Raw genomic sequence first — 26016 nt, 5'->3', positions numbered from 1 at the left:
TTGTCTTGCCTGTCAAAGACAAATTGCTCTTTGGGTTTCTATTCCTCTCCATCTCTCACTTCTGTGGTGAAGTGATGATTCTGTCTGGCACATAGAGCACTCTCCTGTGGGTACCAGAAGGGTGGTCACGAACAGCCTCCAGCTGCCTGAGCCGCTGGGAAGGATATTAATCAGGGAACACACCATATATCTCTCACACACACACACACACACACACACACACACACACACACACACACACACACACACACACACACACACACACACACACACACACACACACACACACACACACACACACACACACACACACACACACACACACACACACACACACACACACACACACACACACACAGTTCCCCCTCCCACAGACAGCAACATGACTCCTTCCTGTCTGTAATGAAACATGCAGTGCCCTCTACACACAGACTAGCAGACCCACAGGGACATTGTGGTTGATAAAAAAAAACATTACACTGACATCCACATCAATGTGCGCTCCGCGCTTGGTGGACACACTCAGTTTGAAATCCTCGCCTCTGTGATAAAACTCGCCGCTTATTAAAACATCCACTTGTGTCATTCAGCCCGCGTTAGACCCCCGAGGGGGATCGTGAGTTTATGAAATGGTGAAGTATGCCATTGGATGCCATTCAGCTGTGTCAAATGTCGTGGCGGGGGCCGTGGGGAAGACAGAGACTAGCCCTCACATCAAGGACCCTTGTGAGGTGGCTAGTGGCCGGCGGGCTGTCAGTCAGGATCAGAACCCGTCACGGTGACACTGGGATCAAGCCTGAGCGCGCACACACACAAACAAACACACATCAGCATCAAGCCTAAGCATGCACAGGGGTACCATGCCAGTTTGGAACAGACTGTAGCCACCACAGAGACTCAGCAAAAGCACAGTACAGAGTTTTGTCTCATGGACTAGGTACTTTGTTATGGCATATCTTTCTAACAGCTCTCATGTAGTCACAAGGACCAGGACTGATTACATTACACTACCATGTCTATTCAGGTTGAGACAATGCATGAAGCGTACGTAAACTACTACCAACATTACTTCAATATTCAACCTGTATGAATCCTATTCAGCCTGTATGAATCCTATTCAGCCTGTATGAATGCAACATTGTAGCGCTACTGTGTAAAAATCAATAAGGCTCTGTAGTGCAACAGACCCAGATTATTCATGGAGGCTCTCACATAGAGGGGCTAATGAGCATTGATACATACATACTTAACTTGATACATACATACTTAACTTTAATTATGTGCTACAGAGGTCAGGGGAGCATGTGGGCTCGTAACACACAGAATGGCACATAAACACTGTGATATATAAAGGAAACGGGGGCGGTAGGCCTATAGAGGCATACAGTGTTTGATAGGGAGGAGGCCTTGAAGAGACAATGATGGCGGAAATTGAACTTGAATCATGGCAAGGCGACTGGAAACATGACCGAATACAAACAGTGTAGTTATTCCCTCCAGAAGGCAATCAAACAAGCTAAGCGTGAGTATAGAGACAAAGTAGAGTCGAAATTCACCTGCTCAAACACGAGAAGTATGTGGCAGGGCCAACAGACAATCACGGATTACAACAAGAAAACCAGCCCTGTCGCGGACATCGACATCTTGCTCCCAGACAAATTAAACAACTTCTTTGCACGCTCTGAGGACAATACAATGTCACCGACATGGCATGCTACCAAAGCCTGTGGGCTCTCCTTCTCCATGGCTGACGTGAGTAAAACATTTAAATGTGTTAACCCTCGCACGGCTGCCTGCCCAGACGGCATCCCCAGCCGCGTCATCAGAGCATGCGCAGACCAGCTAGCTGGTGTATTTACAGACATATTCAATCAATCCTTATCCCAGTCTGCTGTTCCCACATGCTTCAAAATGGCCACCATTGTTCCTGTTCCCAAGAAAGCTAAGGTAACTGAGCTAAACGACTACCGCCCCGTAGCACTCACTTCTGTTATCATGAAGTGCTTTGAGAGACGAGTCAAGGATCATATCACCTCCACCTTACCTGATACCCTAGACCCACTCTAATTTGCTTACCGCCCCAATAGGTCCACAGACGATGCAATTGCCATCACACTGCACACTGTCCTATCCAATCTGGACAAGAGGAATACCTATGTAAGAATGCTTTTCATTGACTACAGCTCAACATTAAACACCATAGTACCTTCCAAACTCATCATTAAGCTTGAGACCCTGGGTCTCGACCCCGGCCTGTGCAACTGGGTCCTGGACATTAACGGGCCACCCCCAAGTGGTGAAGGTAGGAAACAACATCTCCATCCTGCTGATCCTCAACACTGGAGCCCCACAAGGGTGCGTTCTCAGCCCTCTCCTGTACTCCGTGTTCACCCATGACTGCATGGCCATGCACACTTCCAATTCAATCATCAAGTTTGCAGACGATACTACAGTGGTAGGCTTGATTACCAACAACGACGAGACAGTCTACAGGGAGGAGGTGAGGGCCCTCGGAGTGTGGTGTCAGGAAAATAACCTCTCACTCAACGTCAACAAAACAAAGGAGATGATCGTGGACTTCAGGAAACAGCAGAGGGAGCACCCCCCTATCCACATAGATGGGACAGTAGTGGAAAAGGTGGAAAGATTTAAAGTTCCTCGGCGTACACATCATGGACAAACTGAAATGGTCCACCCACACAGACGACGTGGCGAAGAAGGCGCAACCGCGTATCTTCAACCTCAGGAGGCTGAAGAAACTTGGCTTGTCACCTAAAACCCTCACAAACTTTTACAGGTGCACAATCGAGAGCATCCTGTCAGGCTGTATCACCACCTGGTACGGCAACTGCACCACCCTCAACCGCAAGGCTCTCCAGAGGGTAGTGAGGTCTGCACAATGCATCACCTGGGGCAAACTACCTTCCCTCCAGGACACCTACAGCACCAGATGTCACAGGAAGGCCAAAAAGATCATCAAGGACAAAAACCACCTGAGCCACTGCCTGTTCACCCCGCTATCATCCAGAAGGCGAGGTCAGTACAGGTGCATCAAAGCTGGGACCGAGAGACTAGAAAAACAGCTTCTATCGCAAGGCCATCAGACTGTTAAACAGCCATCATTAAAATACTGTAGAGAGGATGCTGCCAACATACAGACTCAAATCACTGGCCACTTTAATAAATGGATTTAATAAAGGTATCCTTAGTCACATTAAATAATGCCACTTTAATAATGTTTACATATCCTACATTGCTCATCTCATTTGTCTATACTGTATTTTATACCAGCTATTGCATCTTGCCTGTGCCGCATGGCCATTGCACATCCATATATTTATATGTACATATTATTATTCCATCCCCTTACATTGTGTGTATAAGAACGTCATTGTGAATTTGTTAGATTTTACTGCACTGCCTGAACTAGAAGCACAAGCATTTAGCTACACTTGCATTAACATCTGCTAACCATGTGTATGTGATCAATACAATTTGATTTGAACATGAATCAGTCTCAGTCCTAGTGATCAGGGGAAGGAGGGGAGGGAAGAGGGGCTTCTTTAGTGTCACACAAGTGCTATCTGACAAGCATTATTATTAGCCGTCTGAGTAGACTGCCATGACAATCGAGTGACCTGATGGCAAAGGTGAAGGATTTGAAGGGGATACTCCCTTACAGAAAAAACACATGATTTCACGTTTTGGAACACTTCACGTGATCACATTTGTGTAGTTTGATGTTATGACATGTTGCTTTACATATTATCACATTAACTTCACAAAAGATCACGTGAAGTTCATGTGGTTTATCCGTAAAGACTGTTTGTACGAGGGGCGGCTGGCAGTTTTCAGAGTAGGACAATTTTCTTTTCACTCATAGAGAAGATGCTATTTCCTACAGTACTTATTATTAGCCCTGTCTTTGAGCTTAGATAGACTCAAAGGGAAAGTTTTCCAAACCCTTTTATGTTGGATAAAGCTCTTATAGCTACTGCCTTCATCTCCATATCAGATTTTTTCCCCCTTCAGCTGTAACTTCAATTATAACTTGATTATTATAATTTGTAATGAAATTAAATGTACCCCTTTCTTCTAAGGTAATTATAGCTGTTGATAATTTGCCCAAAATTATATTATGTAGTCTAAATCAAATGACACGTCTTGTCAGTTGTCATAGACCCCGGGCCCTGATCATAGCCTCACCATTCTGCTTCATCAGAACAGTTGTTTTCAACCTTCCTATGATTACACTAACCCGGTAGCCATGCTCTGTGGAAGCACATGAAATGTTAACATTTGCTATCTCTGAGAAAAAAAATAGTCCTCCATCCATTACACATAGTCCAAAAAAGTGTTTCTCATGCCACAGTAATGGAAGCAACAATTCAACGTAAAAACATAATCACAAAACGTGTTGAACAGACTAGCAAAACCCATTAATACAATGATTAACAGAGAGGAAAGAGGACATGGAACACACACATCATTCTACTGTTCCCATTCAATTCCTTAATGACCGGATGTGACGAGGTGTAACTTCTAACCTGTTGACATCTGTTTACTGAAACTAACATATGTCAACACTGACTATCAATATAACTGTAAAGACTACAGGAGGGTGGAGGCAAGAATAGCTCCAATTGCTTAAATATACACACACACACTGCTGGTGGGGACATTAACCATGGGTGGTCAGTTCCCAGGGTCATCCAGCTGCTGCTTCTGTGTTAGATAGTGTAACATCCAGCCTGACTGCATTGGGGAAATATCAGGGCAAAGGTCAAATTCACACAGGATCCATACTACTCCTCCATGTTGCATTTATTATATCAGGCCAGGGGTGTCCTATGTGGGAAATAATTTAATAAATATGGCACCGATTGCTGTTCTTGACATTACTCTATTTGCTGGGGCTTGAGACACATCTACAGTTGAAGTCGGAAGTTTACATATACCTTAACAAAATACATTTAAATTCAGTTTTTCACAATTCCTGACATTTAACCCAAATAAAAATTCCCTGTCTTAGGATCACCACTTTATTTTAAGAATGTGAAATGTCAGAATAATAGTAGAGAGAAAGATTTATTTCAGCTTTTATTTGTTCCATCACATTCCCTGTGGGTCAGAAGTTTACATACACTCAATTAGTATTTGGTAGCATTGCCTTTAAATGGTTTAACTTGGGTCAAATGTTTCTGGTAGGCCCATTCCTCCTGACAGAGCTGGTGTAACTGAGTCAGGTTTGTAGGCCTCCTTGCCCGCACACGTCTTTTCAGTTCTGCCCACACATTTTCTATAGGATTGAAGTCAGGGCTTTGTGTTGGCCACTCCAATACCTTGACTTTGTTGTCCTTAAGCCATTTTGCCACAACTTTGGAAGTATGCTTGGGGTCCTTGTCCATTTGGAAGACCCATTTGTGACCAAGCTTTAACTTCCTGACTGATATTTTGAGATGTTGCTTCAATATATCCACATAATTTTCCTACCTCATGATGCCATCTATTTTGTGAAGTGCACCAGTCCCTCCTGCAGCAAAGCTCTCCCACAACATGATGCTGCCACACCTGTGCTTCACGGTTGGGATGGTGTTCTTCAGCTTGCAAGCCTCCCCCTTTTTCCTCCAAACATAACGGTGGTCATTATGGCCAAACAGTTCTATTTTTGTTTCTTCAGAACAGAGGACATTTCTCCAATAAGTACGATCTTTGTCCCCATGTGCAATTGCAAACCATAGTCTGGCTTTGTTATGGCAGTTTTAGAGCAGTGGCTTCTTCCTTGCTGAGTGGCCTTTCAGGTTATGTCGATATAGGACTCGTTTCACTGTGGATATAGATACTTTTGAACCTGTTTCTCCCAACATCTTCACAAGGTCCTTTGCTATTGTTCTGGGATTGATTTGCACTTTTCGCTCCAAAGTATGTTTAAGACGTCTCCTTCCTGAGCTGTATGATGGCTAGGTGGTCCCATGGTGTTTATACTTCTCCTCTGGTGATATAGAGGTTAATCCAGGACCTGCCGTGCCTAGCTCCACTCCTACTCCCCAGGTGCTCTCATTTGTTGACTTCTGTAACCGTAAAAGCCTTGGTTTCATGCATGTTATTAACATTAGAAATGTACTCCCTAAGTGTGCTTTATTCACTGCTTTAGCACATTCTGCCAACCCGGATGTCTTAGCCGTGTCTGAATCCTGGCTTAGGAAAACCACCAAAAACCCAGAAATGTCCATCCCTAACCATAACATTTTCCGCCAAGATAGAACTGCCAAAGGGGGCGGTGTTGCAAACTACTGCAGAGATAGCCTCCAGAGTTCTATCTTACTATCCAGGTCTGTACCAAAACAATTCGAGCTTCTACTTCTAAAAATGCACATTAATTACTTAAAAATAATACAATGTGATTTTCTGGATTTTTGTTTTAGATTCCGTCTCTCACAGTTGAAGTGTACCTATGATAAAAAATTACAGACCTCTACATGCTTTGTATGTAGGAAAACCTGCAAAATCGGCAGTGTATCAAATACTTGTTCTCCCAACTGTATGTGGACAACTACAAATACCTAGGTGTCTGGTAAGACTGTAAACTCTCCTTCCATACTCACATCAAACATCTCCAATCCAAAATTAAATCTAGAATCGGCTTCCTATTTCACAACAAATCTTCCTTCACTCATGCTGCCAAACATACCCTCGTAAAACTGACCATCCTACCGATCCTAGACTTTGGCGATGTCATTTACAAAATAGCCTCCAACACTCCACTCAACAAATTGGATGCAGTCTATCACAGTGCCATCCGTTTTGTCACCAAAGCCCCATATACTACCCACCACTGCGACCTGTATGCTCTCGTTGGCTGGCCTTCGCTTCATACTCGTCGCCAAACCCACTGGCTCCAGGTCATCTACAAGTCTCTGCTAGATAAAGCCCCACCTTATCTCAGCTCACTGGTCACCATAGCAGCACCCACCCGTAGCACGCACTCCAGTAGATATATCTCACTGGTCACCCCCAATGCCAATTCTTCTTTTGGCCGCCTCTCCTTCCAGTTCTCTGCTGCCAATGACTGGAACAAACTGCAAAAATCTCTGAAGCTGGAGACTCTTACCTCCCTCACTAGCTTTAAGCACCAGCTGTCAGAGCAGCTCACAGATCACTGGACCTGTACATAACTCATCTGTAAATAGCCCATCCAATCTACCTCATCCCCATACTGTATTTATTTATTTTGCTCCTTTAAAAAAATCATTTATAATATTTTTGTCTACCTTTATTTAACTAGGCAAGTCAGTTAAAGAACCAATTCTTATTTTCAATGACGGCCTAGGAACAGTGGGTTAACTGCCTGTTCAGGTGCAGAACGACAGATTTGTACCATGTCAGCTCGGCGGTTTGAACTTGCAACCTTTCGGTTACTAGTCCAACACTCTAACCACTAGGCTACCCTGCCACCCCAGTATCTCAACTTGCACATTCCTCTTCTGCACATCCTACCATTCCAGTGTTTAATTGCTATATTGTAATTACTTTGCCACCATGGCCTATTTAAATAAAGGTGAAATAAATAAAAATACTTGTGTACTATTGTTTGTACAGATGAATGTGGAACCCTCCGGCATTTGGAAATTGCTCCCAAGGATGAACCAGACTTGTGGAGGTCTACATTTATTTTTCTGAAGTCTTAGCTGATTTCTTTTGACGTTCACATGTTGTCAAGCGAAGAGGCACTGAGCTTGAAGGTAAGGCCTTGAAATACATCCACAGGTACATCTCCAATTGACTCAAATGATGCCAATTAACCTATCAGAAGCTTCTAAAACCATAACATCCTTTTCTGGAGTTTTCCAAGCTGTTTAAAGGCACAGTCAACTTAGTGTATGTCAACTTCTGACCCACTGGAATTGTGACACAGTGAATTATAAGTGAAATAGTCTGTAAACAATTTTTGGAAAAATGACTTGTGTCATGCACAAAGTAGATGTCTTAACCGACTTGCCAAAACTATAGTTTGTCAACAAGAAATTTGTCAAACTCAATGACTACAGCCAAAGTGTATGTACATTTCCGACTTCAACTGTATATAAAGTAGAGAGAAAAACACTTAAGAACATAACATTAGACGATTTTATATACTGAATAACCACATAAGGTAGCAAGTACTGGGACTCCAGTCAGAGGCCTTAGTCGGCAGACGGAGTCAAAAGTCGAGACCCAAGTGGAACCCAGTTATAGAATGCAGTGTTTTTCTGTCCCTTCAGTCTTGACGCACAGAGACACAGGTCCTGGGAAGCAGCGTGACACACTGATGTGCCAACCGTTTGACCATTAACGGTCAAAACAGGTCAAAACAGGAACAAGTCTCGACAAAGCTGATAGGAATGCTGCTGACCAATGGGCCGGCTACATATAAGGGCATATAGCAGTGTTTTTTTCCCTCAGTAATGGGCGCAACGATCAACCTACAAACATAATCACATGACTTTTTGAACAGCCTGGCCAGACCCATGAATATAATGATTAACAGAGAGGAAGGAGGACATAGAACACACATCATTCTACTGTTCCCATGGCCGGTTCATTAAATACCTTAATGAACGTACAGGAAACTGCCAAAATAAAGGAAACACCAACATAAAGTGTCTTAATAGGGCGTTGCGTCACCACGAGCCAGAACAGCATCGATGCCCCTTGGCAAAGATTCTACAGGTTTCTGGAACACTGTTGGGGGGATGCGACACCCCTCCTCCACAAGAAATTCCAACTTTGGTGTTTTGTTAATGGTGGTGAAAAATGCAGTGGATGGGGGCATTGCCATCCTATGGAGTCATAGCTATGGTAGGCGAAATAATGGCCTACCCAGATTTTTCTTTACATGACACTAAGCTTGATGGGATGTTAAACGTTTAATTAACTCAGGAACCACACCTGTGTGGAAGCACCTGCTTTCAATTGCTATTTTTTTCCATTATTTTGGCAGCTACCTGTATGCAACTTCTAACATGGAGAAGTGAAACTAAACAGATTACAAACAAAGTGTCCCTGCTTTGGTACATACTGCACTGCAGGGCTTTGGCCCATAAAGGAGGGGAGAGCTCCAGAGTAGGATACACAAGAGACACCTGAGCCCGGAGTCTAGACACACGCATACACACTTGAGGCAGCCACTGAGTCCTCCACTTGTCCCTCCTCATTTATAATACATGAGAACCAGAGTAGACAGACTAGAGGCTGATATAGGATTTTCCCTATGGGAGAAAGGAGGATTCCCCTATAGACCCATCCAGCAGTCAGCCAGTGTTTATGCTTGTTGCCTCGACTTAGAAGTCCTCTGCAATACAACATTGACAAACAAGAGTACAGTCTTGCTGCTGATGGTCAAGTTACATAACACTGTTGGTATTATGCAACATCAGTACCTCTCCAGATCCTTGAGGATCGGAGAACAAAAAGACAGAAAGAAAGGGACTAAAATGGCTGACATTTGGTATAACTTACAAGATCAAAAACCAGGAATAAATATTGGGGGTTGAACCTATACAGGTTATTCACATTGAGAGCATATATCACTTCAATGTGTCTTCCAGACCCTATTTCTAAACCAATCTGGTGCTTGGAATACCAATAACTATGCCAGAAGGGAGATCTGAGACAGTATGAAATAGATACAAGCTGAGCTAGGCAAACCAGACATGTTTCATAATAAGATTCTACCAAAAACATGAGACAACTAACAGTCAGTGTGATTCAGCCTTTATTCAGAATATTTACATAAACGAGGAGAAAGAGGGGGGGGTTGGAGGAGTGGAGAGGGTCGTGTTAAGGTCATCCGGCCTGCTTCTTCAGCGTGTGTCCATAGAGTGTGTCTCCCACCAGCTCTCTCACGGCCTCCCTGTCCTCAGCGTCTGTCAGAGACACAAATGGTGGCTATGACCCTTGACCAGACAATGATCATATGACCCCGCCTTCTGATTGAAAGGTTGCAGGTTCGAGTCCCTCTGAGGGAGCTGGGACTGCTCTGTATTAAACTGTCTTTAGTGGGGTTGAGTCAGAGTGGGTTTTGAAATGCAGATGAGAGCACTGCTTTAGATGAATCATAAATAACAGCTCAGCCAGTGGAGGAGCTCCCTGCTGCTCTGAGGAGCTCTTCTACCGGCATTCACTTAAACTGGGGAGTTTAGAATGCATGACCATGGTTGCTTAGGGAAGGTAATGCAGAAAAAGTGTGACATCATCATGCAGAAGCAGGATGCCATGCATTACGGATGGACCCTTCATATAGCTGGCCCCTTAAAGAAAATGCATTAGGGCAGGATGTTAAATCAAGAGATGCAGACAGGTAGTATGTAGTAGCTGCATGTCTGAGCTTTCTTGTTGAGGGTCCAAATTTGTAAGTGCTGTTCAAACCCATATTTACATAGTAATGACATACTGCAGACAGGTACACAGGTCACTTAACATAAATGTTTCAGCTTACACCTGAGAGTGGTGGTACAAAGTAAACTGTACCATCTGCATGGCAACGCTGCTGAGAAGACATTCAGATTATTCATTTACTGCTGAAATAAACACAAGCAAAGAGAGATAAAAGTCCCCATAGGTATAACAAATATGCCTCTCTCCTCATGGTGTCTTGCTTTCACCTGTACAGCAACAGCCAGAATTATCATGCATTGTCACATTGTGAAGCCAGAGAAAAGAAGCTTCTAGATAAACATAAAACACACTGTAGATACATTTACTTTACCATCTTCCTTGCTATTAAGCAATGACTCATATATAATAATATCTCAGTTATGTCGACAGAGTGAGAGAAGGGGGATGTGTTTGGTTGATATTTGTGTGAGTGAAGATGCCTACCATTGTGTGGAACTCAGACTTGGTGACAGGCGACAGCTTCACACACACACACACACACAGGCAGCGCTATCTATCAGCAATAAGCTGATGTCACACTGCTAGCTGGGTTTAGCCCCCTCTCTCTGCCCCCACCTCTCTCTCTCTCTCTCTCTCTCTCTCTCTCTCTCTCTCTCTCTCTCTCTCTCTCTCTCTCTCTCTCTCTCTCTCTCTCTCTCTCTCTCTCCTCTCTCTCTCTCTCTCTCTCTCTCTCTCTCTCTCTCTCTCTCTCTCTCTCTCTCTCTCTCTCTCTCTCTCTCTCTCCTCTCTCTCTCTCTCCCTACCCCCCTCTCTCTCTGTCCCTACCCCCCTCTCTCGCCCCCTCTCTCTCTCTCTCTCTCTCTCTCTCTGTCCCTACCCCCTCTCGGTCCCCCCTCTCTCTCTCTCTCTCTCAATTCAATTCAAGGGCTTTATTGGCATGGGAAACATGTGTTAACATTGCCAAAGCAAGTGAGGTAGACAACATACAAAGTGAATATATAAAGTGAAAAACAACAAAATTAACAGTAAACATTACACATACAACAGTTTCAAAACAGTAAAGACATTACAAATGTCATATTATATATATATATATATATATATATATATATATATATATATATATACATACATATATATATATATATATATATATATATATATACATACATATATATACACAATGTACAAATAATTAAATGACACAAGATAAAATAAATAAGCATAAATATGGGTTGTATTTACAATGGTGTTTGTTCTTCACTGGTTGCCCTTTTCTCGTGGCAACAGGTCACAAATCTTGCTGCTGTGATGGCACACTGTGGAATTTCACCCAGTAGGTATGGGAGTTTTTCAAAATTGGATATGTTTTCGAATTCTTTGTGGATCTGTGTGATCTGGGGAAATATGTCTCTCTAATATGGTCATACATTGGGCAGGAGGTTAGGAAGTGCAGCTCAGTTTCCACCTCATTTTGTGGGCAGTGAGCACATAGCCTGTCTTCTCTTGAGAGCCATGTCTGCCTACGGCGGCCTTTCTCAATAGCAAGGCTATGCTCACTGAGTCTGTACATAGTCAAAGCTTTCCTTAATTTTGGGTCAGTCACAGTGGTCAGGTATTCTGCCGCTGTGTACTCTCTGTGTAGGGCCAAATAGCATTCTAGTTTGCTCTGTTTTTTTGTTAATTCTTTCCAATGTGTTAAGTCATTATCTTTTTGTTTTCTCATGATTTGGTTGGGTCTAATTGTGCTGTTGTCCTGGGGCTCTCTCTCTCTCTCTGTCCCTACCCCCTCTCACTCTCTCAGTCCCCCCTCTCTCCCCCCTCTCTGTCCCTACCCCCTCTCTCTCTCTGTCCCTACCCCCACCTCCTCTCTGTCCCTACCCCCACCTCCTCTCTGTCCCTACCCCCTCTCTCTCTCTCTGTCCCCACCCCCTCTCTCTCTGTCCCTACCCCCCTCTCTCTGCTATCTATCAGCAATAAGCTGATGTCACACTGCTAGCTGGGTTTAGCCCCTCCCGCTCTCTGTCCCTACCCCCCCCTCTCTCTGTCCTTACCCCCTCTCTCTCTGTCCCCCCCCCTCTCTCTCTCTGTCCCCCCTCTCTCTCTCTCTGTCCTTACCCCCTCTCTCTCTCTGTCCCTACCCCCCTCTCTCTCTGTCCCTACCCCCTCTCTCTCTCTCGGTCCCCCCTCTCTCTCTCTCTCTCTCGGTCCCCCCCTCTCTCTCTCTCGGTCCTTCCCCCCCTCTCTCTCTCTGTCCCCACCCCCCCCTCTCTCTCTCTCTGTCCCTACCCCCCCCTCTCTCTGTCCCTACACCCCCACCTCTCTCTCTGTCCTTACCCCCTCTCTCTCTGTCCCCCCTCTCTCTCTCTCTCTGTCCCCCCTCTCTCGCTCTCTGTCCCTACCCCCCTCTCTCTCTGTCCCTACCCCCTCTCTCTCTGTCCCTGTCCCCCCCTCTCTCTCTCTCGGTCCCCCCCTCTCTCTCTCTCTCGGTCCCCCCTCTCTCTCTCGGTCCTTACCCCTCTCTCTCTCTCTGTCCCCCTCTCTCTCTCTCTGTCCCTACCCCCCTCTCTCTGTCCCTACCCCCCTCTCTCTCTGTCCCTACCCCCCCCTCTCTCTGTCCCTACCCCCTCTCTCACTGTCCCTACCCCCCTCTCTCTGTCCCTACCCCCCCTCTCTCTGTCCCTGTCCCCCCCCTCTCTCTCTTTGTCCCCCCCTCTCTCTCTTTGTCCCTACCCCCCCTCTCTCTCTTTGTCCCTACCCCCCTCTCTCTCTCTCTGTCCCTACCCCCCTCTCTCTCTGTCCCTACCCCTCTCTCTCTCTGTCCCTACCCCCCCCCCTCTCTGTCCCTACCCCCCCTCTCTGTCCCTACCCCTCTCTCTCTCTGTCCCTACCCCTCTCTCTCTCTGTCCCTACCCCCCTCTCTCAGTACCTACCCCCTCTCTCTCTCTGTCACTACCCCCCCTCTGTCCCTACCCCTCTCTCTCTCTCCCTACCCCCCTCTGTCCCTACCCCCCCCTCTCTCCCTACCCCCCCTCTCTCCCTACCCCCCTCTCTCTCTCTGTCCCTACCCCTCTCTCTCTCTGTCCCTACCCCCCTCTCTGTCCCTACCCCCCCTCTCTGTCCCTACCCCTCTCTCTCTCTGTCCCTACCCCTCTCTCTCTCTGTCCCTACCCCCCTCTCTGTCCCTACCCCCCTCTCTGTCCCTACCCCTCTCTCTCTCTGTCCCTACCCCCCCCTCTGTCCCTACCCCTCTCTCTCTCTCCCTACCCCCCCCCCTCTGTCCCTACCCCCCTCTCTCTCCCTACCCCACCCCCCTCTCTGTCCCCCCCTCTCTGTCCCTACCCCCCTCTCTGTCCCTACCCCCCTCTCTCTCTCTCTCTCTGTCCCCCCTCTCTCTCTCTGTCCCTACCCCCTCCTCAGCCTCCATGACCACTATGTGTCTCATGATGAGTTAGGTAACAGTTCTCTGAAATCGCAGGAAGGAGCACCAACACGCCCAGGGGTTCAATTATTAACACGCTGCAGGAACAGGAAGCTACTAGGCTTAGCTGCTGTTAGGAAATCTGTCATCAGTACATTTAAAAAATATATATGAATGAGGCCTACATGAAATGGCTATCTGTAGACTATATAATCAAAAACAACAATAAAAACATTGAAGAAAAAAATAAGTGGAATGGTATCAAATACATCAAACACATGGTTTCCAGGTGTTTGATGCCAATCCATTTGCTCTGTTCTGGCCATTATTATGAGCCGTCCTCCCCCCAGCAGCCTCCACTGGGTCAGGTAGCTGGACCATCTGTCACTCAGAGAGCACAGCAGCTACTGGCTCCTACAGAGAGGGCCATGTAGCGCAGCAGAGTATAGTACAAACGAACAGTCACACAGTACGTGCATATACAACACAAACATAGACAGAAAGCTAGCTACTGTATTATGTAGTGCAGTCTATGTCATTCATTAGTGGGGCAGCCCAGGGACAGATGGAGATAGTGCCCACGGAGCAGAAAGAGAAGCCTGAATAGAGCTTGGCAGGTTGTCGTCCTAAAAAACTGAAATGAGATACCTCTGGTTCGTTTCTATAGGGAAAATGAATGGGAAAGAATGGGGTTTTGGGATAAACGCTGAAAATAAGGTTAACACGGGCTTAGGAGATCTTATACGTTTTGTTCGAGGAGATAATATCAGGCCGTTAACGTGACCTTTATGAATTATGAAGCCTTTTATGCCCTTTGTAATTTTTGGGATGACATAAATGCTTCAGAATTCACAAAAAGTGATATTAGCGGATGAAGATTATCTCATAGAACAAGATCCCCTAAGCCTGTGTTTACCACCAACCTTATTTTCGGCGCGTTTATCCAAAAACTCCATTCATTTTACCCATAGGCTTTGCCCATGAACCATGGCAGACTCGTGCCTACAAAAAGACACCATTATGATTGTGTGTGATGTGTTTGTGAATCTGGGCAGTGTTTGACAGTGTTGCTAGCCTGCTGAGAGAGAATTCCCCTGGGATAGAGAGAGCGAAGAAGAGAGGCAGAGCGAGCGAGATGAAGAGAGCGGTCCCCTCTGCTCCATAGGAGTGAATGCGTGGATTCCAGCCTCTGCTTCTATAAATTCTCCAGTCACGCATCAGAACAACAGTCTGCTGGCAGGGACAGGTTTTACATACATGTAGACGAGTAGAGGACACACACATTTAATCTGTTTCCCTTACTCTTAGTTAGAGGACATGCACACAGGACAGGAGATGCACTGTTTATGTGTCAGGTAGCATTAGCGGAGTTAATGGGGAACTAAACAACATGGTGGACAGGGAAAACCAGGAGCTTCTACCTGGTGCAGTGGTCTAATTAAATTACATTCAAGATGTATTTCAACCTACTTAGTCCACCTGTCAGCTCTCTCTAATAAGGCTGGGGTTGAGGTTAGACCTAACACAAAAAATTCTAGATATGATTTGAATGAGAGTAGCTTTTAGGTTTATATTCTTGTCTAACTCCAACTCACCCACTCCCAGTTGCTCCAGCTGGGCCTTGAACTCTGGCCTCTCCTCCAGGACCCTAAGGAGATGGGTGGGCTCCATGCGCTCCAGCTCCACCCTCCAGTACACATAGATCTTGTGGTTGAAGCTGACGTACACCAGACAGGGGCTGTTCTTGCCATCCTTACAGGTGTACTGACCTGTTAAACACCAACATGTAAGGTCGGTTCGACAACCACAGGGAAGAACATATTCCACATATTCCATGACTAGGGGCCTGAGATTTCCCTAATCACATGTCCTAATCAGGACAAACTCCAGGCCCTAGTCATTACAGTAAAATATACATTGTGACAATAGGAGATGCTTAGAAATAAGATTGTTCAAATTAAATAAATCTGATTTTATTTGTTACATGTGCCGAATACAACAGGTACAGACAGACCTTACCATGAAGTGCTTAAAAACAAGCACCAAATGACCAATGCATTTTTATTTATTTTAGTAGGTAAGAACATATTTGCTCATCACTGTGACCCTGTGAACACACCTGTGAACACACCTGTGAACACACCTGTGAACACACCTGTGAACACACCTGTGAACACACCTGTGAACACACCTGTGAACACTGGCTCGCAAGAAATGCCAACAGTGGTGAGGCTGAGCTAATGCACTCCAATGAGCACAGAGACAAAGCATGGATGAGCCCTGAGCGTGTGTTGTTCACACACCAACTCTGATAGCACTGTAGAATGCAGGCAGTGTGCTTGAAGATTAAGTCCTGTCTGTAGCTTCAACATGCGTTCATCGTTACACATTCCGCATTTATTCCTTGTGGTATTATTATTATTTGTATTATCCTCTGCGCTGTTGGAAAGCGCCCGGAAGTTAGCATAAACCTGTTGTTTACCAAGCATGGGACAAATAACATTACATTTTTATTCTCGTCCATTTCTTTAATCCTCTTTTTAGATAACAATATGATCTCTCTCTGCTCTCAGAGAGCCACTGGGGCTCGTGCAGAGATTGGAGAAACAGCGTTTGACAGAGCCTGAGATGGAGGATGAAGCTTGTTTATGTGAGCCTGAAATCCAACACTGCCATCTAATGGTGACATGATCTGGAAACATACGGAATTAACACTGTCTATATCAGCCATTCACAAATTTGGGTACCCAATGCTGTCGGGGGTACGCCAAATTAAAATGTGATTCCCATTTAAAAAATAATAATAATTGTATTTAAAAATATTTAAATTCTTCACATTTTCAAACAGTCCATTATATTTTCCAACAGGGCTATACATTTGGGTGAGTTTTTTTTCTCGTCTGAGTAGCGTCGTTTCACTACCAAAAATACAATTAAACCATCTAGTGTTCAGCAAAATAACAACACAATGTCAAATACAGGTAGCCTAGTCAAATAATTAACATCCAATCACATTAACCGTTATTCTCTCACGAGAATTCCACTAACGGTCCGTAGGTACCTGGGAAAGCACCAAACAACAGACAGGGACGTTGGACCATCCAAGAGGCGCAAATATGATGAGAACTACATGGATTTGGGGCTCACTTATATTGGGAGTAGTGCCTTTCCTCAGCCACAGTGTGTTATATGTGCAAAAGTACTATCTCACAACTCAATGAAACCTTCCCTCTTGCGCAGATATTTAGAAACAAAACATGCCAATTTTTTAAATAAGCCACAGGAGTTTTTTGAGCGAGAATTAAGACAAGTTTCAAGTATTAAGACATGTATAAAAGATACCATTAATAAGAATGGTCTAGAAGTGTCTTATATGGTGAGCTACTGAGTGGATAGGACAGGCAAGCCCCATACTATTGTGGAGGACTTCATTCTTCCTGCTGCTGCGGATATGGCTGGGACAATGCTGGGGAAAAGGCCAACAAAAAAACTATACAAACAATGGCTTCATCAAACAACACATCAGTGACATGGCAGGAGATGTTTTGAAACAATTAGTGCTTCGCATACAAGCCAGTGAATTGTTACAGCTGGATGAGTCAACAGACGTGGCGGGCCTGGCACAGCTCCTGGTATATGTCATTACGTTTATGGGAGGTCAATTAAGGAAGACACCCTCTTCTGCAAACCACTGGAAACCAGGACAACAGGAGAGAATATTTTTAAAGTACTGGACAGCTTTGTGACATTAAATGAACTTTGGTGGTCAATATGTGTTGGTATCTGTACTGATGGCGCAAAAGGCATGACAGGGAGACAGTGGAGTGGTAGCTCCCACTCCACATAACGGACATATATCAGGAGCTGTGCCAGGCCCGCCACGTCTGTTGACTCATCCAGCTGTAACAATTCACTGGCTTGTATGCGAAGCACTAATTGTTTCAAAACATCTCCTGCCATGTCACTGATGCGTTGTGAAACATTGGCAGCATCCACAGAGAGGCTCTTGCTGCCAAAGGAATGCCTAACAGTTTGAAAGATGTTTTGGACACTAGAGTGAAAATGGTTAACTTTGTTAAAGCAAGGCCCCTGAACTCGTGTATTTTCTGCACTATGCAATGATATGGGCAGCGACCATGTAGCGCTTTTACAATATACAGAAGTGCGCTGGTTATCAAGGGGAAAAATAGACACGTTTTTTGGAATTGAGACGAGCTTAAAGTTTTCTTTACTGACCATCATTTTCACTTGTCTGACTGCTTGCATGATGACGAGTTTCTCACACGACCGGCCTATCTGGGGGATGTTGTTTCTCACACGACCGGCCTATCTGGGGGATGTTGTTTCTCACACGACCGGCCTATCTGGGGGATGTTGTTTCTCACACGACCGGCCTATCTGGGGGATGTTGTTTCTCACACGACCGGCCTATCTGGGGGATGTTGTTTCTCACACGACCGGTCCTATCTGGGGGATGTTGTTTCTCACACGACCGGCCTATCTGGGGGATGTTGTTTCTCACACGACCGGCCTATCTGGGGGATGTTGTTTCTCACACGACCGGCCTATCTGGGGGATGTTGTTTCTCACACGACCGGCCTATCTGGGGGATGTTGTTTCTCACACGACCGGCCTATCTGGGGGATGTTGTTTCTCACACGACCGGCCTATCTGGGGGATGTTGTTTCTCACACGACCGGCCTATCTGGGGGATGTTGTTTCTCACACGACCGGCCTATCTGGGGGATGTTGTTTCTCACACGACCGGCCTATCTGGGGGATGTTGTTTCTCACACGACCGGCCTATCTGGGGGATGTTGTTTCTCACACGACCGGCCTATCTGGGGGATGTTGTTTCTCACACGACCGGCCTATCTGGGGGATGTTGTTTCTCACACGACCGGCCTATCTGGGGGATGTTGTTTCTCACCTGAATGATCTGAATCTTGGATTACAGGGACTCTCTGCAACTATATTTAATGTGCGGGACAAAATTGAGGCTATGATTAAGAAGTTGGAGCTCTTCTCTGTCTGCATTAACAAGGACAACACACAGGTCTTTCCATCATTGTATGATTTTTTTGTGTGCAAATGAACTCAAGCTTACGGACAATGTCAAATGTGATATAGCAAAGCACCGAAGTGAGTTGGGTGTGCAACTACGCAGGTACTTTCCCGAAACGGACGACACAAACAACTGGATTCGTTATCCCTTTCATGCCCTGCCACCAGTCCACTTACCGATATCTGAACAAGAGCCTCATCAGAATTTGCAACAAGCGGTTCTGTGAAAATTGAATTTAAATCTGAAGGCACTGCCAGATTTCTGGATTGGGCTGCGCTCAGTTTCTTGCCTTAGCAAATCGCGCTGTTAAGACACTGATGCCCTTTGCAACCACGTACCTATGTGAGAGTGGATTCTCAGTCCTCACTCGCATGAAATCTAAACAGGCACAGGCACAGACTCTCTCCAATAAGGTGGAAAAATTGCAAGATTATGTTATAATACTTTTATTGTATCAAATTGTATAAAATAGTTGTTTTATGCAACAGAATAGAGTATTCTGTTAACTATTGTGTGTGTGTGTTCTACTGAGGATGGGCCTCTGGGAGAAAACACTGACAGGAGATTTACGATGTCTTTTGGGTGATAAAACCTAAAGAGCATTCCAGAGCATGAATTAATGTTTCTGCACTGTACCGTACCAGGGAGAGATGGTCCAGTTTGGCATCTGAGGGCCAGACACTGGTCTATACAATGAAAACTGTTGACCAGCAGATACTGTCTGCTATGTATTATAGGTATATTTCATACAGATCTTAACCTTGTGACCCATTCTATACATCTGTTGTTCGTCATGTAGGTTGAAAGTGGTGTATCTTGGCTATAAAAGACCTTTCGTCTCTGGGCTCTCAACGAATCATCTTAGCGTGATTCGCCAACCAGCCATCGCTATTGCAAAGCTCTCACTAATAAGGATTCAGTTTAAGTATAACTCTGACTTGTGTGATAAGTTTGTCTCTCCTATTTGATGATACAGAAATGAACCACCACACCAATACAACCCAAAATTGCAGAGTTATGTGCATCCTTTCAAGCACACCCTTCTCATGAACCTGTGGTGAGTTATTCACAATTTTTGATGAATAAAGAGCAAAATTATTGATTATTATTATATTATTATTATTTGTGCCCTGGTCCTATAAGAGCTCTTTGTCGCGTCCCACGAGCCAGGTTGTGACAAAAACTCACACTCATTCTTATGTTACGTAAATGTATCGTATAGTGTGTGCGTGGCAGACTTACAATGATGGAAACAACAAAAAACATTTGAGCGTGCGCTGACCCTGGTGCTAGAGGGGGTACGCAGCTGACCCTGGTGCTAGAGGGGGTACGCAGCTGACCCTGGTGCTAGAGGGGGTACGCAGCTGACCCTGGTGCTAGAGGGGGCACGCAGCTGACCCTGGTGCTAGAGGGGGCACGCAGCTGACCCTGGTGCTAGAGGGGGCACGCAGCTGACCCTGGTGCTAGAGGGGGCACGCAGCTGACCCTGGGGCTAGAGGGGGCACGCAGCTGACCCTGGTGCTAGAGGGGGTACGCAGCTGACCCTGGTGCTAGAGGGGGTACGCAGCTGACCCTGGTGCTAGAGGGGGTACGCAGCTGACCCTGGTGCTAGAGGGGGTACGCAGCTGACCCTGGTGCTAGAGGGGGCACGCAGCTGACCCTGGTGCTAGAGGGGGCACGCAGCTGACCCTGGTGCTAGAGGGGGCACGCAGCTGACCCTGGTGCTAGAGGGGGCACGCAGCTGACCCTGGTGCTAGAGGGGGCACGCAGCTGACCCTGGTGCTAGAGGGGGCACGCAGCTGACCCTGGTGCTAGAGGGGGCACGCAGCTGACCCTGGTGCTAGAGGGGGTACGCAGCTGACCCTGGTGCTAGAGGGGGTACGCAGCTGACCCTGGTGCTAGAGGGGGTACGCAGCTGACCCTGGTGCTAGAGGGGGTACGCAGCTGACCCTGGTGCTAGAGGGGGTACGCAGCTGGAGGTTGAATGTTTGAAGGAGTACGGGTCTATATCATTTGCTTAGTCATTACGTTAAACAGGCATACATAGGTGAGCGATATGACTAGAGTCTCACCTGCACAGAAAGCATTGACGTTCTCGTCAAACTGGAACCGCACCACCATGCGGTTGTGGTCGATGATGTAGGTCTGACCATCCCAGGCACACGCCACCACCTCCTCTCTGCCGTCGCCCTGGAGACAAGAGGCACAGTCACAATGTCAAAAACCGCACGGTCACAAAAAACAAAAAAAACGTAGATTGTTTTTGTAAACTCACTGTGACGTCCAGCTTCTGCAGAGAAAAGAGCTGGTGATCCACCTGCACTGACCATTTCAACTGCTCTGAACTGTCCATCAGTTTCAGGGTGCCTGGAACACAAAAACACACAATCACGTTAATCACATACTCATGTTAATCACATACTAAAATGACCAACATTTCATGCTTAATATTGTTAATGGTATCAAGGGTATTGTTTAAACTGCATATAATACGACAGTCCGAGAAAAAAATACAGAGAACTTAAACAACTCAAGACCTGCAGATCACTGGTTCTCACAAGGTTAAGGAAAACATTCAATGGAATTAATTATTTCTGTGGTTACAGCAGCAGTCCGAGTGCTGGACACCAATTTTGCCCTATTTCCTTGCTTCGGGCTCAGGGATGGAGACATTTAGATGACAATGTTGAAGGTAACCTTTATTCACAATCATTTCTGTCCCTCAATCTCTCCTGAAAACACCAACAAGCTTTGAATCGAAATCCAAATACTTGGAAAAATCATCTTCATATTAAACTGCAACATTATCTTCATGCGTCACCTTTAATGTTTTAAATAAAATGGCTGTAATATGATCTGGTTACATTTCACTATTCCCTCAGCAGAATTGCTCAAATGTTGATCCTAATTAGGGTACACAGGCATGTCAAGCCCTCTCTTGGTGCATCATTATTAGCCTATCTGTGACTGGCCCAGACACTCTAGTAAGATAATCCTATTGGTTCCCCTTTTCTTTAAATATTGATAGTCTCTCCAGGAGCTCGCAGAGTCCTCAGCCTGCTCAAACACAACCAGTCTCCTCTGGTAACATTCACCCACAACACCGTCCTCCGTTCTACATGCCTTTCCTAGTTCTGAGTGACCTTGTTAGACATTGTAATTGGTGAGAGAGTAAGAAAGGTCTTCCTTTTCCCCTTAAGGGGGCAAAGGAGCAGGCTAGGCAGATATACTGCCTGTCAGAGATGTCCTCCTTATAGAAACCTGCTGGACATACAGGGTCATGTCTGTTGAGATAAACAGGTCAGTCAGGTATCTTCACAACCACATGTCATATAAACCTTGGATCTGATTTTTTGTTGTTGCCGAGCCCACTGCAGTTATGATTTCGCTCATTATTGTCGAAGATAATTGACTGCCGTGATGTTAACACGTCCCATCTGAACACGTCCTCATTAGAAATCTGTTATGAGACTGACTGCGGACAAAAGTTTAGAGTGGTCAGTGGTGCGATTAGCGAATTACGCAGCGTTGCTCTTCTGAACAACTCAATTAAGACACTTACCATCTAGAGTACAGAGGGCAAACAGGCCGCATTTAGAGGAGTCGCCTTTGGAGCCTCTGCTTATGCTCCCGATGAGATGAGTGGAAACGTTCTTGTTGTGGATCCGACCAGTGGTCAGATGCAGAATGACGTCTCTGGAGGGACCCTCGCTGTGACAGACATTACAAACACAGAACGATACCAACATGAACTGGCACAGCTTATCTATAATTAGACAGCCAAAGCACTGTTATATGTCTACTACATGTATTAATACTGCATATGTATTAGGTGCTCTGCATGTCCAGTGATATGTACCTGCCAGGAGTGGGTGGAGCCTCCTCCCCAGGCCCCGCCTCAGAGGAGCCCTGTTGTGTCCATGTGCACAGCAGGATGGCAAAGCCACAACCAGGCTGGGACACCATCAGTTCAGGAAGACCCTCTAGGTCTGGGTTTACTGACAGGCTGTCCACCTGTCACAGGAGGAAATAATGGATTAGAAATAGTAGAGTGTACACTTTACAGGATGTGAAGTCACCCAGTGTTATGTGGGGTTTATATGTTGGGCCAGAGTTCAACTCGGGATAACCAGTCATACAACAAATCCTTAAGAACTAACCTGCTCCGGGGCAGGCTAACTCCACGTACCCTGAATGAAATGACTGCGACTTGAGGACCATTTAAATCAGATTCACTCCCTCTTGCAAAGACTGCATCATCCCCTCCATTTGAGGAAGACGACTTATTCAATATTTTATTAATCCAATGTTTTTTGTGTGTGACAAAATAGTCATGTTAAAATATATCACATTACACATTTAGTAATGATAGAATGCATTTTAAACGCCACGCAATGTAACACTTTTGTGTGACTTCATGAATAACAAATATCAGTAGGAGTGGGAAGAAAGGTGCTCGTGCATTGACAAGCACACCAAAGACAGCCTTAACGATAAGTTAGAAAATAAAGATGGCACTTCTAAAATCCTTTATCACACCATAGCCTGCTGAATTTTCAAAATAACTTTTCCTTCATTTCTATTTCAGAGCAAATAAAAATGTGGCACTAATTAATTCATGGACGAATGATTCAGCATTGTCTCAATGAAGAGTTCGACTAGCCATGTGCAACATGAGCAGTTACAAGCCTGCTAGTTAGCGGCAGGCGGACGAGCAATTTCCACCGTCGTAGAAGGCACCAAGCTTGAGCTGGAACGTAAATCTAGCTGAAGCTAGTAAGCTTTAGAAAACCCTGAGTAGATTGCTTCGTAGGATAGGAGTTTTCAGTCTTTGATTGACATATTCCATGTTTGTGTATAGACCTGCCTGTCCCTCCAGAAGCCACTTCTTCAGCAGGACCAGCTGTCCAGAGCTCAGGTCTGAAGAATCGGTAGGCTCCTCCCAGCGGAACGCTCTCACCACACGGTCTGTGTATCCCACTACAAGCTCACTGCGCCCATCCCCATCTGCAAAGCGTGTACACACACATACACAGTTGAGAATAAAGCAGTCAAAAACAGAAGCGGTCAATCGCATTGAGGGTGCCTACATCTAGGGCGAAATGGGTGCAGAACAGAGAGGTTACCTATGTCACTAATAAGGATGACTTTGGTGTTGGCAGGAATGTGCTGAGAGAAGCAGGGTTTCTGGTCGTCAGAGAACAGCGCCTCCTGCTGGCTGGATGAATCTGACTTGGCTCCTGCCACTGCAGACAGGTCAAACAGGTGAAACCATCCCTCTGCACCCACAGCAACTACAAAGTTCTGATGGATAAGTTAAGGCAGTGAATAGTTAGGTGATAGCACACACTGGATGCAAGGGGGAAAAATACAAATATTCCTCATCTGACTGGAGGACTATGCAGTTTCTGCACACCCACCCTTCCTTTGTTGCAAATGTCTCCAACACCAACACAGGTGAGCTAAAAAATAAACCAAAAAGATTATTCATTAAATATGTCTAAATCTGCTAAAATAACAATATAAATCAGATGTGCAGACAGCGGTGTTCAAATCTCCTCTTCCATGCCACTACAGTTGTACTGAAATGTGCTGACATTTGAACTCAGAGAAGTGATCAAATGCCCTCTAAGCAGCCACTTACCATGCCCACACATGTTCTAGTGATCCAAGGCTTGGCGTCATCGTTCTTGTACACATGCAGCTTTCCACTGGTGTCACCCACAATAAGTTCATTCAGCTGTTCAAAAATAATAACAGCTCATGTCAAGGTTCTGGTGTCAAGGTTTCCGTAGATATAAGACATGTTGTCTTAAATATGTTGAAGGTCAAGGAACGTGATAGGAGTACTGTTATGGCATCTACCATTTCACTCTTGACCCTCTTATCGTGACTGGAGGGAATGGAGTCAGAGACCCTCTAAAGCAGGAGTTGCTATTTACAGTACAGGGACTAGAAAGGCACAGCTGGACAATGAATGGGCAAGTGGAGAGTGGGCAGAGCAGTCTATGACTTCTGAAAAATTATTTATGTTGCCACGTAGGTGGGGGAAATAACTGGCAAAAAAAACGAGTTGATACATGTCATTGGTAGGCCTACAATATGTATAACTGGCCCTAAGAGGTGGATACACTAAAGCCGTGAGCATTGAGACTACACACATTTTTTTTTCAAGGATTGCCAATGTCCGAAAACATGGACACAATGAAAGATCCCTGAATAATTGTCTAGCTGCTGATACTTTACCGAGTCATTGTCCGCATCACCAAGACAAATTGCATGAGGGAAAAGGGTTCCGGGGAAATCAAAACTAACACGCTGAACATAGCTCAAGGACCGCATATCACCAGATAACAGTTTGATAGCTGAGCTGGACACTGACAGCTGCAATTTGCACCATCCAAAAGCAAGTTAGAGAAACATCAAGTAGGTTGCTGTTTTAAAGCGTATATTTTAGCGTTGTTTCTGCTTTTAAACTTGGCGTGATAACTATTATCAACCACTAAAAATACCAGAAAGCTGTAGTGAAGTTATAAAACGCGAGGGTTTGTACGCTCTTCCTTAAACAAAGCACACGTGATTAAAAAAAAAACAGTACGGAAGCATACTCCAGACAAGCTTCACGCGTTTTGTAATTTGCGATTTGTATGGTCACGTGGCGACATCTATTGTAATCATACAGATATCGTTAGTTATTGATAAATAAAGACCAAATTAAACAGCCAACAAAAATATATTATATTGTAACATAATCCCTGCATTTGTGTTTATGTACAAATAATGAATCCCACCAAGCTGATTATTCAATTGTTCATAATATAGCCTAATGTCACATTCACATGTAGCCTAGTAATTCCAGAATATTCTATGATTGTAAATGATAAATTATAATGTCAGTGAGCTAAAATAATAACGTGGTAGACTGCTGTGGGCATTAAATAAAACCATTTTTTAAAACTCAGTACAAATGCCATCAAGTTAACATAGACTTGAAACGCATTTGGGTGATGCACTGTCAATCCTCTAGAGGGTGCTGCAGTACAAGACAAAATATTTTACAACTATTTCACCTCGTGCATACTGTCTATTGACCCAAGGCCCTTCTGACCCATATGACCCTTTGAGTGAGTAACCCAAGCCACCGTTGGTTTGC

The 26016-nt window shown here is 45.2% G+C and overlaps 1 protein-coding gene across 3 annotated transcripts; it reads right to left on the bottom strand.

Moving 5' to 3' along the window:
* Positions 1 to 9737: 9737 nt before the first annotated feature.
* itfg2 (integrin alpha FG-GAP repeat containing 2) lies at positions 9738 to 25460 on the bottom strand. 3 transcript variants are annotated; one of them, XM_035748919.2, is made up of 11 exons: positions 25110 to 25460; positions 24508 to 24603; positions 24284 to 24325; positions 23990 to 24167; positions 23731 to 23870; positions 22723 to 22877; positions 22426 to 22574; positions 21139 to 21230; positions 20936 to 21053; positions 15394 to 15567; positions 9738 to 9905 (listed from the first exon to the last, which is right to left on the bottom strand). In XM_035748919.2, the coding sequence occupies exons 1-11, from the start codon at positions 25203 to 25205 to the stop codon at positions 9826 to 9828; spliced, it is 1320 nt and encodes a 439-aa protein (XP_035604812.1). In that variant the 5' UTR covers positions 25206 to 25460; the 3' UTR covers positions 9738 to 9825. The 3 variants fall into 3 exon arrangements, with proteins under 3 accessions (XP_035604812.1, XP_035604813.1, XP_035604814.1); XM_035748920.2 differs by having other exon boundaries at positions 25246 to 25460; XM_035748921.2 differs by lacking the exon at positions 25110 to 25460 and adding an exon at positions 24729 to 25100.
* Positions 25461 to 26016: the final 556 nt, after the last annotated feature.

This window comes from Oncorhynchus keta, chromosome 33, assembly GCF_023373465.1.
Source record: "Oncorhynchus keta strain PuntledgeMale-10-30-2019 chromosome 33, Oket_V2, whole genome shotgun sequence".
NCBI classification, from domain to species: Eukaryota; Metazoa; Chordata; class Actinopteri; order Salmoniformes; family Salmonidae; genus Oncorhynchus; species Oncorhynchus keta.
Note: the sequence above shows the minus strand (reverse complement) of the source record. Positions and strands in the feature narration are given on the sequence as shown.

Excerpts from the sequence above, each read along its gene's own strand:
- itfg2 (XM_035748919.2), bottom strand. The coding sequence starts at position 25,205 with ATGCGGTCCTTGAGCTATGTTCAGCGTGTTAGTTTTGATTTCCCCGGA. Across the intron at positions 21,231-22,425 it reads TGCCCTCTGTACTCTAGATG|GCACCCTGAAACTGATGGAC; the intron begins GTAAGTGTCTTA and ends TTTGTGTTCCAG. Across the intron at positions 15,568-20,935 it reads CGTCAATGCTTTCTGTGCAG|GTCAGTACACCTGTAAGGAT; the intron begins GTGAGACTCTAG and ends GGTGTTTAACAG.